The sequence below is a fragment of the Salvia splendens genome, chromosome 2, assembly GCF_004379255.2.
Source record: "Salvia splendens isolate huo1 chromosome 2, SspV2, whole genome shotgun sequence".
Classification (NCBI taxonomy): Eukaryota; Viridiplantae; Streptophyta; class Magnoliopsida; order Lamiales; family Lamiaceae; genus Salvia; species Salvia splendens.
The window spans coordinates 18,475,576-18,488,123 of NC_056033.1; the positions used below are offsets into that span (position 1 = coordinate 18,475,576).

Genomic DNA, 12,548 nt, shown 5'->3' on the forward strand with positions numbered 1-12,548 from the left:
GAGAATCATAAAAACTGTGATGTATTAAAATGACAAAACTGCCCTTTTGAATTAATCAATACAAAATAAATTTCCAGGTGGCATCAATACAAAGATCTAATGGCTAGAATTGATAGTAGTAGTCCTTAAAATAATAAATTACTTCATTCGTCCCATAAGAATATGCACTCTTTTATTTTTAGTCCGTCCGACAAGAATATACACTTTCTAATTTTAGAAATTCTTTTCTCTCTAATGGGGTGGGACCCATTCTCCACTATCAATACTTTATTTACTTTTTCTCTCTACCTCTTTCTTACTTTACCAATTTTGCATTAAAACTCGTGCCAAACCCAAAGTGCATATTCTTTGGAGACGGAGAGAGTATTATGTTATCATCATAAATATGAGTTATCATTCTTGATTTATACATGTCATTATTTTTGTGAGTCATGCTAATCTTCTCTATATCGTTCTGATTTTCTTGGATGTTTGCAAATGGACTCAACCACTTACGTCTAGATAACATGAGTAATATTTGTGCATTTGGTAGCTATGTTAACAATCTACGTAGCCCGTGTTTGGTATCCGGCCCGCACAAAACCCACTGAAAAGCCTATATTTCAATCACATTTGTAACTACCCATTTACCTATGTTACATATCTAATACACCTAGTTAACTTTAGTAAAATACATTTTTACCCATCCTTTTTTAGATAAAAATAATACTAATATTTATAAAATTACAAATAAAATTATTGATATAATTAAAAGTTAACAAAAGCGTACTTAAAATAATAAAAATGATTAAAACAATTTACATAACATATCACAAATTTTAAAATATTAAAATTTCTATATTAGTCTAGATTATATAAAGTTGTGTGACGTGTTTTTTTTACCATGCCTTAAAAAAGATAATATAATATTTAAATTGTAATATATATAATTATTTATATTATAGTATAATATTTTTAATTATATTTTCGACCCCACGAGTTCAGCTTTTTGGATCATTGGAGAGAGTGTGCCATAAAAGAGAGAAATTATTTTTCAATTATAGTTCTATCATTAACCTAAATTAATGAAGATAATTTTGACAATTATAATTTTATCCTTGTTTGTAACTTGTTGTATCTAACACTTAAATAAGATAACTCACAATTATCTCAAGCTATCAAACTCCCAATCAAAATAAATTAATTAATCGAAATTATGATAACTATCACAAATTGTATCATGTTTAGTCGAAATATGACATAGCTATCAAATGATGCCTATTAGTCTAATATTTACAACTAAGTCTAAATGAATGTAAAGAACATGAAAAATTATATTAGTAAAAAACAACAAATGAACTTAAAAATGATTTAAATTTACATTTCGTTGAAATGGCACATAAATACAAAATATACATATTTTAGTTTTGCATATAATATTTTTAGAGTATCCTTGATATAGTAATAATAGTACAATTTAGACAAAGCCTAGCCCCAGCCTACTTGCCAAATGGATATAGACTGCGATGGGCTTTAGCAAAATTAATAAAAGCCTGACCAGCCTAGCCCGCATCAGATATAGGTCTAGGTCGGGCCTCAGTTGGTCTGGCTCGACGTCTACCTGACAATTCTATTCTGCAATAGAAAAAAAGGATATTTAAAAATATATTATATCTTTTTAAATATAATTATTTATACATTACTCCCTCGTCCATGAAAAATATGTATATTTGTCATTTTTGGTTGTCCACAAAAAATAGATCATATTTAAAAAGCGAAAGTTTTCAACAACTTCTCTAATACTTTTTCCCCTCTCTTATTAATAATATGAACCCCACATTCCACTAACACTACTTTTCTCTTACTTTTTTTCTCTTTCTCTTACTAATAAATATGAACCCCACATTCCACTAACACTACTTCTCTCTTACTTATTTCCCTTTTCTCTTACTTTACCAATTCCACATTAAAACCCATGTCATTCACAATGTGTCATATTTATCATGGACGGGGAGAGAGTATCTTTTAGAGCATCCACATCAGAGAGCAGGCTCCGTCCATCCGTCCGTGCCGCTGGCAAGGACACGCTTGTCCGCGGCCGGCACGTACGTGCCAGCGAGCAGGGCGACGTGACACGTTTCTATTGGCCGTTGGCATTTTCTTTTTCTTTTTTTTTTAAAAATTTGAAAATAATACCAAAAAATAAAAAAAATATATTTTCAAATTTCCAAAAATATACAAATTTTATTACCATTTTTTGAATTTATTTTTATTTTTTTTTTAAAAATTTAATCCCAAAATCATATATAAATATACACATTCGTTATTCATTTGGGTGAAATTTCATTTGGGTGAAATTCAGCAACGAGTAAGTGGTTTTTTTAATTTTATTTAAAAAAACAGAAATATACTTTTTGAATTCATCTTTTATACCTGAAAGTTTTCATGAAAGATGCTCTCATCTCAGTGACAGAGAGCAAAGATACTGCTCATTCAATTGCTATGGCGGGACGAAATCAGCACCGCCTGACTCCGGCCGAAATCCGTCTAAAGGAGGACCGTATCGCCGCCCGCAGCCGCGAGATCCAAACCCTCCTTCTCGACAATCAGCGCCTCGCCGCTTCCCATGTCGCGCTCAAGCAGGACGTCCTCGCCGCGCAGCAGGAGCTCCGCCGCCTCGCCGCCACCGCCGCCTCCGTCAAGGCCGAGAGGGACGCTCAGGTGCGAGAGGTCTACGATCGCTCCCTCAAATTGGAGGCCGAGTCTCGCTCCGCCGACGCCCTCTCCGCCGAATCGAACCGTGTTAGGGCTCAAATCAAGGACCTTAGGGCTGATCGCGACCAATTATCGGCCAAATTGAAGGAAGTCCAAGACGATATCGCGAGGACTCAACCCGAGCAGCAGGAATTCTCCGACCTCAAGGCTGACATTGAGGCATTGCGTAGAGAAGTGCAAAAAGGAAGGTACGCAACAGTGCATCTTTTATATTGCTATCAGATTAATTGGATTTACCAACACCGGAATTGTAAGTGAATTGTCAAATAATTGTCCATTATCAGAATCAATTGAGGATAGATATCCATAATTGAGGGTTTTGATTGGGCAGATGATGATTTATAATTAAACATTACTGGAAAATGTCACAATTTTGTTTGAGATAATTTATGAAATGTATTTGGTTTGAAATATTTAGAACTAAACTTGAGTAGTATCAGTGGTTGATTTCAATGTTGAAATTATTTTGTTTGTGAATGGATGAAGGGCTGCTGTTGAATATGAAAGGAAGATGAAGGCCACCAACTTTGAACTAGGTGAAGCAATGGAGAAGCACCTGATGTCTATGACTCGTGAGGCAGAAAAATTGCGTGCTGAACTTGCAGAGAAGAGAGCTATGGCGGCCGGTGTAGGTTCAGGAACATCTGCCAACCCAGGTTAGTCCTACAGGATTCTGCTCTTGTTCTTGCACATGGAGTTTGTTGGTTAATTTTCTACTGCGTATTCACAAAAACATAACTGTATTAAATGACTGATTCCTCTTTCAGCTCCTGGATATGCCGTTCACCAGAGCTTTGTTGAACCTGGAGTTGGTAGAAATGCATTACCCGATCAGCCTGCTGTTCATCAGGTTTGGTTTATCTCCTACCCTTAAAGTTTGAATGCCATGAAGTCAAACCTAAAGCATCTCATACACATCCTGCTATGACAGTGATGGAGTAATAATACTTTGTAAACTCACTATAAATTTCTGCCCTTATGTTGAATTCTGCTATGACAGTGTGTGTCTGTCTGACTGTCTGTCCGTCTGATGTGTTTCCTAGTGGCAGTAGCACTCATATTTTTTATGAATTCAAACCGTATTTTTGATACTCCATATCATATGGCAAAATGCAATTTTGGAGCCCTCTTATTTTCAGATTATGTTTTGTTGGCCCTTATAGTCTGGCGCTGCATTCCTTTCTTAAAGTAAATGCGCTTCTTAGTCAAGCTTTGCAGCATTGTGCTTTGCTGAGCTTTCGAAATTATATTTTCTGCACAGCGAAGATTTTATATTCATTCTTAGGAAAAAATAAGTTTTCAGACTGTCATTAAAATTATACAAATGCAACAACATTGCCTCCAAGTAAAAGTTAATAAAACATCATCAAAGTACAAGTAGAAGGGCTTAATAGGAAAAAATGCGCTCTATTCCTTTTTTGTATAAACTCTGAATTTTCCCTGTGTGCTTATTGGTTGATTATATTAAGCGTAATTAAGAGTCTTTTATGCAGACGTCTTAATGGCAAAATGCGATTTTGGAGCCCTTTTATTTTGAGATTATGCTTTGTTGGCCCTTATAGTCTAGCGCTGCGTTCCTTTATTAAAATAAATGCGCTTCTTAGTCAACCTTTGAAGCATTGTGCTTTGCTGAGCTTTCGAAGTTATATTTTCTGCACATCGAAGATTTTATATTCATTGTTAGGAAAAATAAGTTTTCAGGCGCTCATTAAAATTATATAAACGCAACAACACTGCCTCCAAGTAAAAGTTAATAAAATATCATTAAAGTAGAAGTACAAGGGCTTGATAGGACAAATGCGCTCTCTTCCTTTTTTTTATAAACTTTGAGTTTTCCCTGTGTGCTTATTGATTGATTATATTAAGCATAATTAAGAGTCTTCTATACAGACTTCTTAATTGTGGAACCAACATCTGAATTTTGAAAGTCATTTTGGAAGGACTTCTAAAGATATAAATATAGAGTAGATTCAGCCATAATAAAATGTGTAAACTGTAACGTAAACACCTGAAGTAGATAATTCAGGTCGATTTATTGTGAGAGAAAAAGAAGGGCAAGAGTAGTTTTTAACATGTCTATCTCGGTGTCAACAATCTCTTGTATGTGCTAAGGTAGAAGAGGTAGGATGAAACTAGTGGATGAAGGTCACACTTCATTATTTGGGATGAGTTCCAGTGATGATGGCAGTGACATTTTGTAAGAATGATGATCAAGAAAATTAGAAAAAAATTTGTTTTCGAGTACATGATTGGAACATACCCTTGATTTGTTTTATATAAGTAGTGACAAGTGTAACACCATCGCCGGAGCTTATATATGTTTATATTTTTGCAAGTAGTAAATTATACTCCCTCCACACTGCATACTCTTGTGGGACGGAGGGAGTATATATTTAATATCGATAATAATTTAATTATATAAATAATAACATGGATATATGGATATCAAGATATAACAATAACTTAAGTGAAAATATCATTATCATTGCTTCAATCTATAATGTTGAAACCTTTATTGTAGTGCGATGCAAAAATAATATCTTAGGCGTAACTGAAGATCTGTTGCGGACGACGAGGCTGCATTGCGCATGTGCGTTTAATGCTAAAAAAGAGTAGTAATATAATCAATTATAATTAGTGAATTTAAGTTGAAATTGGTTATTCGTTTTTAGAAATAAGGAACATGGAATGATACTTAATTAATTAAATATGGATAATATGATAAATACATGTTGATGAAAAATCATAAATATCTAAAATCGAAGCAAATTTTTGCAGAAAGTTAAATGAAGAATGCATGGAAAAATGTTGGAATATGTGGATTCTAAGGGCATCCACAATGGGGCGCCCTATGCTCCGCCACATCATCATTCTATCCTCCTACCCTTCCACTTGCAGTGGGACGCCCTAAAGTCCGCCCTATAGGTTTCATTATTATTTTGATAATTAATTTTTTATGTCTTCAAATATGTCATGCAAAATTATCAAAAACACTACGATTAAAGGCAAATCTTACATTACTAATTAAATTTTTTTTACAAGAGTTGGAAATAAAAACACTACGATTAAAGACAAACACTATATTACTAATCCTTCATTCTCAGCTTGCGCCAGCGCAAATCATCTATCATCCACTTGATGTATTCGGCTTTGCCCGGGTCCTCGCACTGTATGAGGGCGTGGTGCGTGTCCAACAACGTCCTTCGGTTGGCTGCCTCCACCAACTCCGCGTAGGCATGTCCCGTAGCCGAAGTCGGGGCCTGGGTCGGGGTCGCGATCGGGGTCGGGTCCTGTGCTGCGGCCTGTGAGGATGTCACCTTTGCCTTGCCCTTGTTCTTGGCAGCCTTGACGCCAATGGGACACCGGGAGGACATCGGTGTGCCGGAACTCTCATCCTCGTACATCAGCTGGTTGAGGTCCATCGGAGGTGCGCTGCTGTCGCTGCTCGTATAATCAACGACGGCGGTGTTCTTCGTCCTCTTCGTTGCAGCCAATAGGGGCATAATTCCTCCTTGGAACTTCTGCTTGTCCTTCAAGAGGAGTCGGGAGTTGTAATGCTTGAAATCGCCGAACAATGAAATGTACGACGCAAGCGCTTTATCGCGCACATCAGTCAAACTCTCGCCGCTGCCCTGCTCCCTCAAGCACTTCTTGTACTCCAACGAGAACAAATTGACCTGCATCTTCACTTGATCCCCGTGCTTGCGGAGCTGCTCCCTATGGCGCTTGTAGGTGGCCGCCGGCTTGGCCTCGTTGTAGCGATCAGCGATGCGCTCCCAGTACGCGATTTGCTTTTGGTTGTTGGCAAACACTGGGTCCTCTGAAATATCAATCCAACTCAGGGTCAAGATGATGGTTTCATCCGGGTTGTAGTTCGTCCTCCTTGGGGAGAACTCTTCATTTTTCTCCGAAGGCAGCAACTTCTGGGCCCTTTGTCTGTTTCGCTTCTTCTTGGTGGCGGAGCCCGAGGCGGAGGCGGCAGCGGCAGAGGCGCGGCGGGGTGGGGCATGGGCGCGGGTGGGAGACGGCTCCATGTCTGACAGCCCGTACGAATCCGTACTGAAATCAAGATCGTATTGGGTGTTGGAGTCAAAGGGCCGATATTCATCAGGGTCTGTACGTGGCCACCGTGCACCACCACTGAACATCATACTATTCGGACTTGGGTAATCACCGGGATTCATTTTATAGTATATAGAAGAGTGAGAATGGAAGAGTGGAGTAAATGGAAGAGTGAAGTTGGGGTGTATATATATAATAAATTTTTAAGAATGAAAAAAATAAAAAAGGAAAACGCGTTGCATCGTCTGCGGTATCGTCCGCGTGACCCGCAGTGGGGCGGACGATACTGCAGATGATGCGTGGTCGAAGCCCTATCGTCCGCGGACGATAGTCCGCCCCACTGTGGATGCCCTAAGCGACGAGTTGTCATATATTTATAGTCCAAAAAAAGAATGAAGAGTCTCTTCCAAAACCTCTCACTTCCTCCACTAGTGATTAGAATAAAAAAACTTCTAAACTTCCCCAATTTCAACACCTATGAATGACTTTAAATATGAGGAATAAGATAGAAAATATGGATTATATGATAAAAAATTACTTTAAAATGTAATTGGTGAGGTTAAGCTTCATTAATATAGATGTATACGTATGACATATCCGGAAAAAAGAAATAATGGAAGAAAGAACTTTTGACAAAATAGTAAGTTATTATTCCAAGAAAGATTCCGTATACTCCCTTCGTCCCACCATAAGCGAGTCACTTTTCTTTTTGGGATGATCCACTATAAGTGAGTCATTTTCCTTTTAAGCAAAAAATCCCCCCTCTTAATTTATTTTTCTACCTACTTTATTCTTCTCACTCCTCTACTTTTTCATCAATCATACTTTACTATCTTCACTTTAATTCTTTAAATATCAATTCCTTAAATCCCGTGGCCAAAAGAAGTGGCTTGCTTATGGCGGGACGGATGGTATATAAAATTCTTAGACGCTTTTTGCGAATTTATATTTATGTAAGGATAAAATCATAATGGTTGTATTTAATTATCAATTCTAGTAGCCAAGATAGGTGCTGAAGCTCTTTATAAAATAACATATGTGACCATCAAACAAATAAAATGCGTTACATGATTATTTATATCAAATAAGTAAAACAACAAATTGTTGAGTTAGGATTCATGATATCCAATAACTAATGGTACATGAGTGATGGACATTAAATTTATGATATCAAATTATTGTTTGGAATTCAAATATAACATTAAACGTCTATTCATGTTGCATTAAAAATTGAAAAAAACTTTGTTACTGTATTATTTTATGAGTTCAAATGGCATTCGTGCAATTTCTTCCAAAACTCCCAATTTATATATGTATAGATAACACTGGCACTAGAAAAGGATGACAGGCATAAGGACTAACATCTGAATATTTCCAAATGAGTAATATATAGTTATTTGTTCTTTTAAGATAATTATTCATTATCAACTATATGTACATCCCCTGTTGTAATATTACAGTCTTGAATCAAAGTACTGCTTGGAGTGGTTTCTGTTTCAGTTGCACCTTGTTTTAACTTTTTCTTTTCTTTTGAATATTAGACTGCTTCTTAGGATTTTGTGTTATATTAGAATTAGTATTTGTATGTATCATGTGGTGATGGAATGCCCTTTGATCTGTTTAAGTTATATGTCTCTTGCTTCTTCAATTGCTTGCCAATTCTGAATCAACATAAACTCATGCTTTCCCGAATATCAGATAAGGATGTTCTCATCTGGGGGGTATTACTCGGTGGTACTGATGTGTGACTTTGAAATACCTTAGCTTTGTAGTAAATATGATTATTATCACTCCCCTATTCAGAGTTTCATGTCTGCTTTTGTTTGTCATTATTTTATGGGCATATTTGGGTTCATACCAGGATGCAATCTTGATATATTTTCATAGGCTAAAGGCCTCTTTAGTTGAAGTTGTTAATGGGGTTTTTATTGATATATTGAACAGGGTATGAATCATGTACCTGGAGGGCCTCATGGTCCCAATGACATGCAAAGATAGCTGCAAAGCAGAATTGTTGGCTACCCTCTTCTCCTTCATCAGGTTAGTTGACATCGAAAACATATTTCAAGTCGAATACCACTGACAAGTTCACTAAAAACAGGGAGCCAGATATTATGCTACTTATAAGAGCTGCTTTTAAACTTGTCATAGTACTTCAGTTTGCATCTAGTATTGCACTGCACCCCTTCCCCTACACTATGTACGTGATGTGGATCAACATAGTACTCCCTCCGTTTTTTAAAAAAATGCAACTATTTCCATTTTGGGTCGTTCCTTAAAAATAGAAGCTTTAGAATATTTCTATTTTAGGACATGGACCCCACAATCCACTAACTCTACTTTCACTACTTTTTCTCTTCCTCTCTTACTTTTCTCATTTTTCTTTTCATCTCCCTTACTTTACAAATTTTTCTCACTTACTTTACCAATTGTGCATTAAAACCCGTGCCGTTTCAAATGTTTCTATTTTTTGAATACGGGGGAGTATATTGTAAAATTATCACTAAAATATAAAAATTGGAGTTTATTTATAATAAAATAATTTATGAGAAAAGTAAAATAGTTGAAAAATGCTGTGAAATCATGCCAGAGACAATTTTGTTCTATCTGTAGTGTATGTCCCAAACTTTGGCCTATTTCCACCATAGTTTACAACTAGAATCATAATTAATCATCAACAACCACATTTGGAAAAAAGAATTTTGTTGTAATTAACTATTGGAGTAATGACATCCTCTTAAAAAGGAAATGCCATAGTTTGGTATCCCGAACTGACACTTGTTTTGTAGTGAATGTTGGGAGAGAACTAAAGGCCTTCACATATTGAGATATTTAGACTGACTAAGGGTCCCTGAAAATAAGATGTGGTGTTGTGTGTCATCAAATGCCATTTCGTAAATCTCGATCGATTTGGCAATATCATAAAATTTGCATGTTGCGACACTAGATAAGAATGATTTAATTACTGGTGATATATCGACGATCCCTGATTATCTTATAGGATGACTTTCGATACTATAAGTTAATTTCAACAGATCTGAAAAAATTTGATTCCTAGACATTCTCTTAATGTCAGAATATACCTTATTGAAGATCTTTTTTATCTATACGGGTGGTACATGATTATTTATACAATTATACTACCTCCGTCCTTTAAAAATAGAAACCATTTCCATTTTGGTCAGTCCCTTAAATATAGAAACATCTACTTAAGGAAACTTTTCTCTCTCTAATGAGGTGGGGGAACCATTCTCCTCTAACAATATTTCAGTCATCATTTCTTGCTTCTCTATGTTACTTTTCCAATTGTGCATTAATACCCGTGCCGTTTCAAAAGTTTCTATTTTTAAAGGACGGAGGTAATATCAAATAAGTAACGGCAACAAATTGTTTAGTTATAATTCATGCTATCCAATGAGCAACGGTTCACGAATGAGGGCCATTAAATTACTGTAATTTCTTCCAAAACTCCCCCTTTATATATGTATATAGATATCGATAACACTGGAACTGGAAAGGTAACGGTTCACGAGTCATAAGGACTATCATCTGAATATTTCCATATGAGTAATATATAATGATTTAAGCTTTTAAGATAATTACTCTTTATCAATCCATATTTAGATCTTCTGTTGTAATATTGGAGTCTTGAATCGATAGTACTGCTTGGAGTAGTTTCTGTTGCATTTTGCAGCTTGTTTAAACTTTTTCGTCTTCTCTTTTGAAGATTAGACTGCTTATTTTTTTGTGTTATATGGGTATTAGTATTTGGATGCATCATGGGGTGATGGAATGCCTTTTGATCTGTTTGAGTTAATTGTCTCTTGATTCTTCAATTGCTTACTACTTCTGAATCAACAAAAACGTGCATATTTGGGAAAATTAAGACATAAAACTCTCGCTCTCCCGAATATCAGCATTTGGATGTTCTCATCCCGGGGGGTATTACTAGGTAGTACTGGTAACTACAACAGTAATGTTATGGCAATGATGTGTGACTTTAAGTACATTAAACTTGTAGTAGTTAATATGATTATTATCACTCCCTGCGTCATGAGTTTCATGTCTGCTTTTGTTTGTCATTATTTTATCGGCATATTTGGGGTTCCAACCAGATTTCGATCTTCACATATTTTCGTAGGCTAAAAGCCTCTTTAGTTGATGTTAATTGGGTTTTTATTTGATTTATTGAACAGGGTATGAATCATGTGCATGGAGGCCTCATGGTCGCTACGACGATCGCAGCAGAGTCGAATGGCCGGCTACCATCATCTCCTTCATCAGGTTAGTTGACATTGAAACAGATTTCAAGTCGACTTAAAACAGGAAGCCAGATGGAAACGATGCTTCTTAGAAGTGCTCCTTTTAAACTTACACTCTAGTTTGCAACTTGTGTTGTAAATTTTTTACTAAATTATAAAGATGCAGTTTATTAGTAGTATAATTAAACAATTTTATGAAAAAAGTACAATAATTGAAAAATGTTGTGAAATCATGTCGGAGAAGATTTTGTTCCATCATAGTTTACAACTTGAATCATAATCAATCATCAACAGCAACATTTGGGGAAGGGTAGATGTGGTGGTGTCATCAACTGCCATTTCGTAACTCGATTAATTTGGCAATGCAAAATACTTGTTAAGAATTGTACTTGGTTTGCCTAGATCGGAAACTTCCAAATAATTCTCTCAAACTGCCACCTGAAATTCAACTTCAAACACAAATATTGTGGAAGTACAAAATAGCGTCCATAAAAAATAGTCCAATTGATGGATGCTTTGACTTTTAATACGTTGATAAAGTATGATAAAAAGAGAAATAATGGGTAAAGTAGATATAAATAGAAAATGTGAATAAAGCATGAGAGATAAATATAACTTTTCATTTTTTAGAGACAGATTTTGGTGGATGGCTGAAAAAGGAAAAATGAGACTATTTTTTATGACGCTGTATATAAGACACAAGCATCTTAACTGCACAATAACTGAGCAACTTTTGATATTTTCTTGCGCATAAATTGATTAATATAGACAAAAGTCCAATGTTGGATCAGTACAATTGTCCAAAAAAATATTTTGGTCCTACACACTAAACAGGTTAGCTTTTGATTCTAAACAATATGTTTTAGTTATATTTAACGGTTTCGTAAAAAATTAACAGTCAACCGCATTTTGACTTGATTAATGAGTTAAATATGCAATCAAACATACTCTATAGGACCAAAAGCTACACACGTACGACCTTATTTAAACATGATATATTTTATAGGCTTGTACCTCTTTATCAGGAAACTATGTAAGGATATGCTTGTTTGGGCTCCTATGACAACTGAGATTTTTCAGTTAAATCAGCTTATAAAGCTATTTGAAATTCTCATGAAGTGGTTTCTATAGTGCCACATTTATGGAATAAGTATATCCCTTTGCGTATTACAATTTTCAACTGAAGACTGTTTAACTACCTATATCCTTTCCATGAGGTTCTTCGAAGATATGGGTATATTCTGTATCCCTCGATATGTTGCTTCTGCCAAGGTGCTTATGACAGTATTGGGCATGTTTTTTTCTCTTGTGCAAAATCACGTGGCATATTTTGCAGGAATCTTGGATATAAATATCAATAATGACATTGGCTTATGGAATTATGTTCAATCATGGGTCTCCAAAGGGGGTTCATCCTCAACTTGGAAAATCATTATTAATAACATGGGAGCTATGGAAGGCTAGAAACAA

General features: G+C 35.7%; 1 protein-coding gene and 1 non-coding gene across 2 annotated transcripts; one reads left to right on the top strand and one right to left on the bottom strand.

The window, feature by feature from the left end:
• Positions 1-381: 381 nt before the first annotated feature.
• LOC121793180 lies at positions 382-489 on the bottom strand. The gene has a single exon (XR_006049020.1). It is a non-coding gene; the product is annotated as a U6 spliceosomal RNA (small nuclear RNA).
• Positions 490-2,424: 1,935 nt separating this feature from the next.
• On the top strand, positions 2,425-11,311 carry LOC121790657 (protein FLX-like 1). The gene is made up of 5 exons (XM_042188814.1): positions 2,425-2,942; positions 3,241-3,410; positions 3,522-3,604; positions 8,761-8,856; positions 11,013-11,311. Exons 1-4 carry the CDS (start codon positions 2,425-2,427, stop codon positions 8,812-8,814), a joined length of 825 nt encoding a protein of 274 aa, XP_042044748.1. The 3' UTR covers positions 8,815-8,856; positions 11,013-11,311.
• Positions 11,312-12,548: the final 1,237 nt, after the last annotated feature.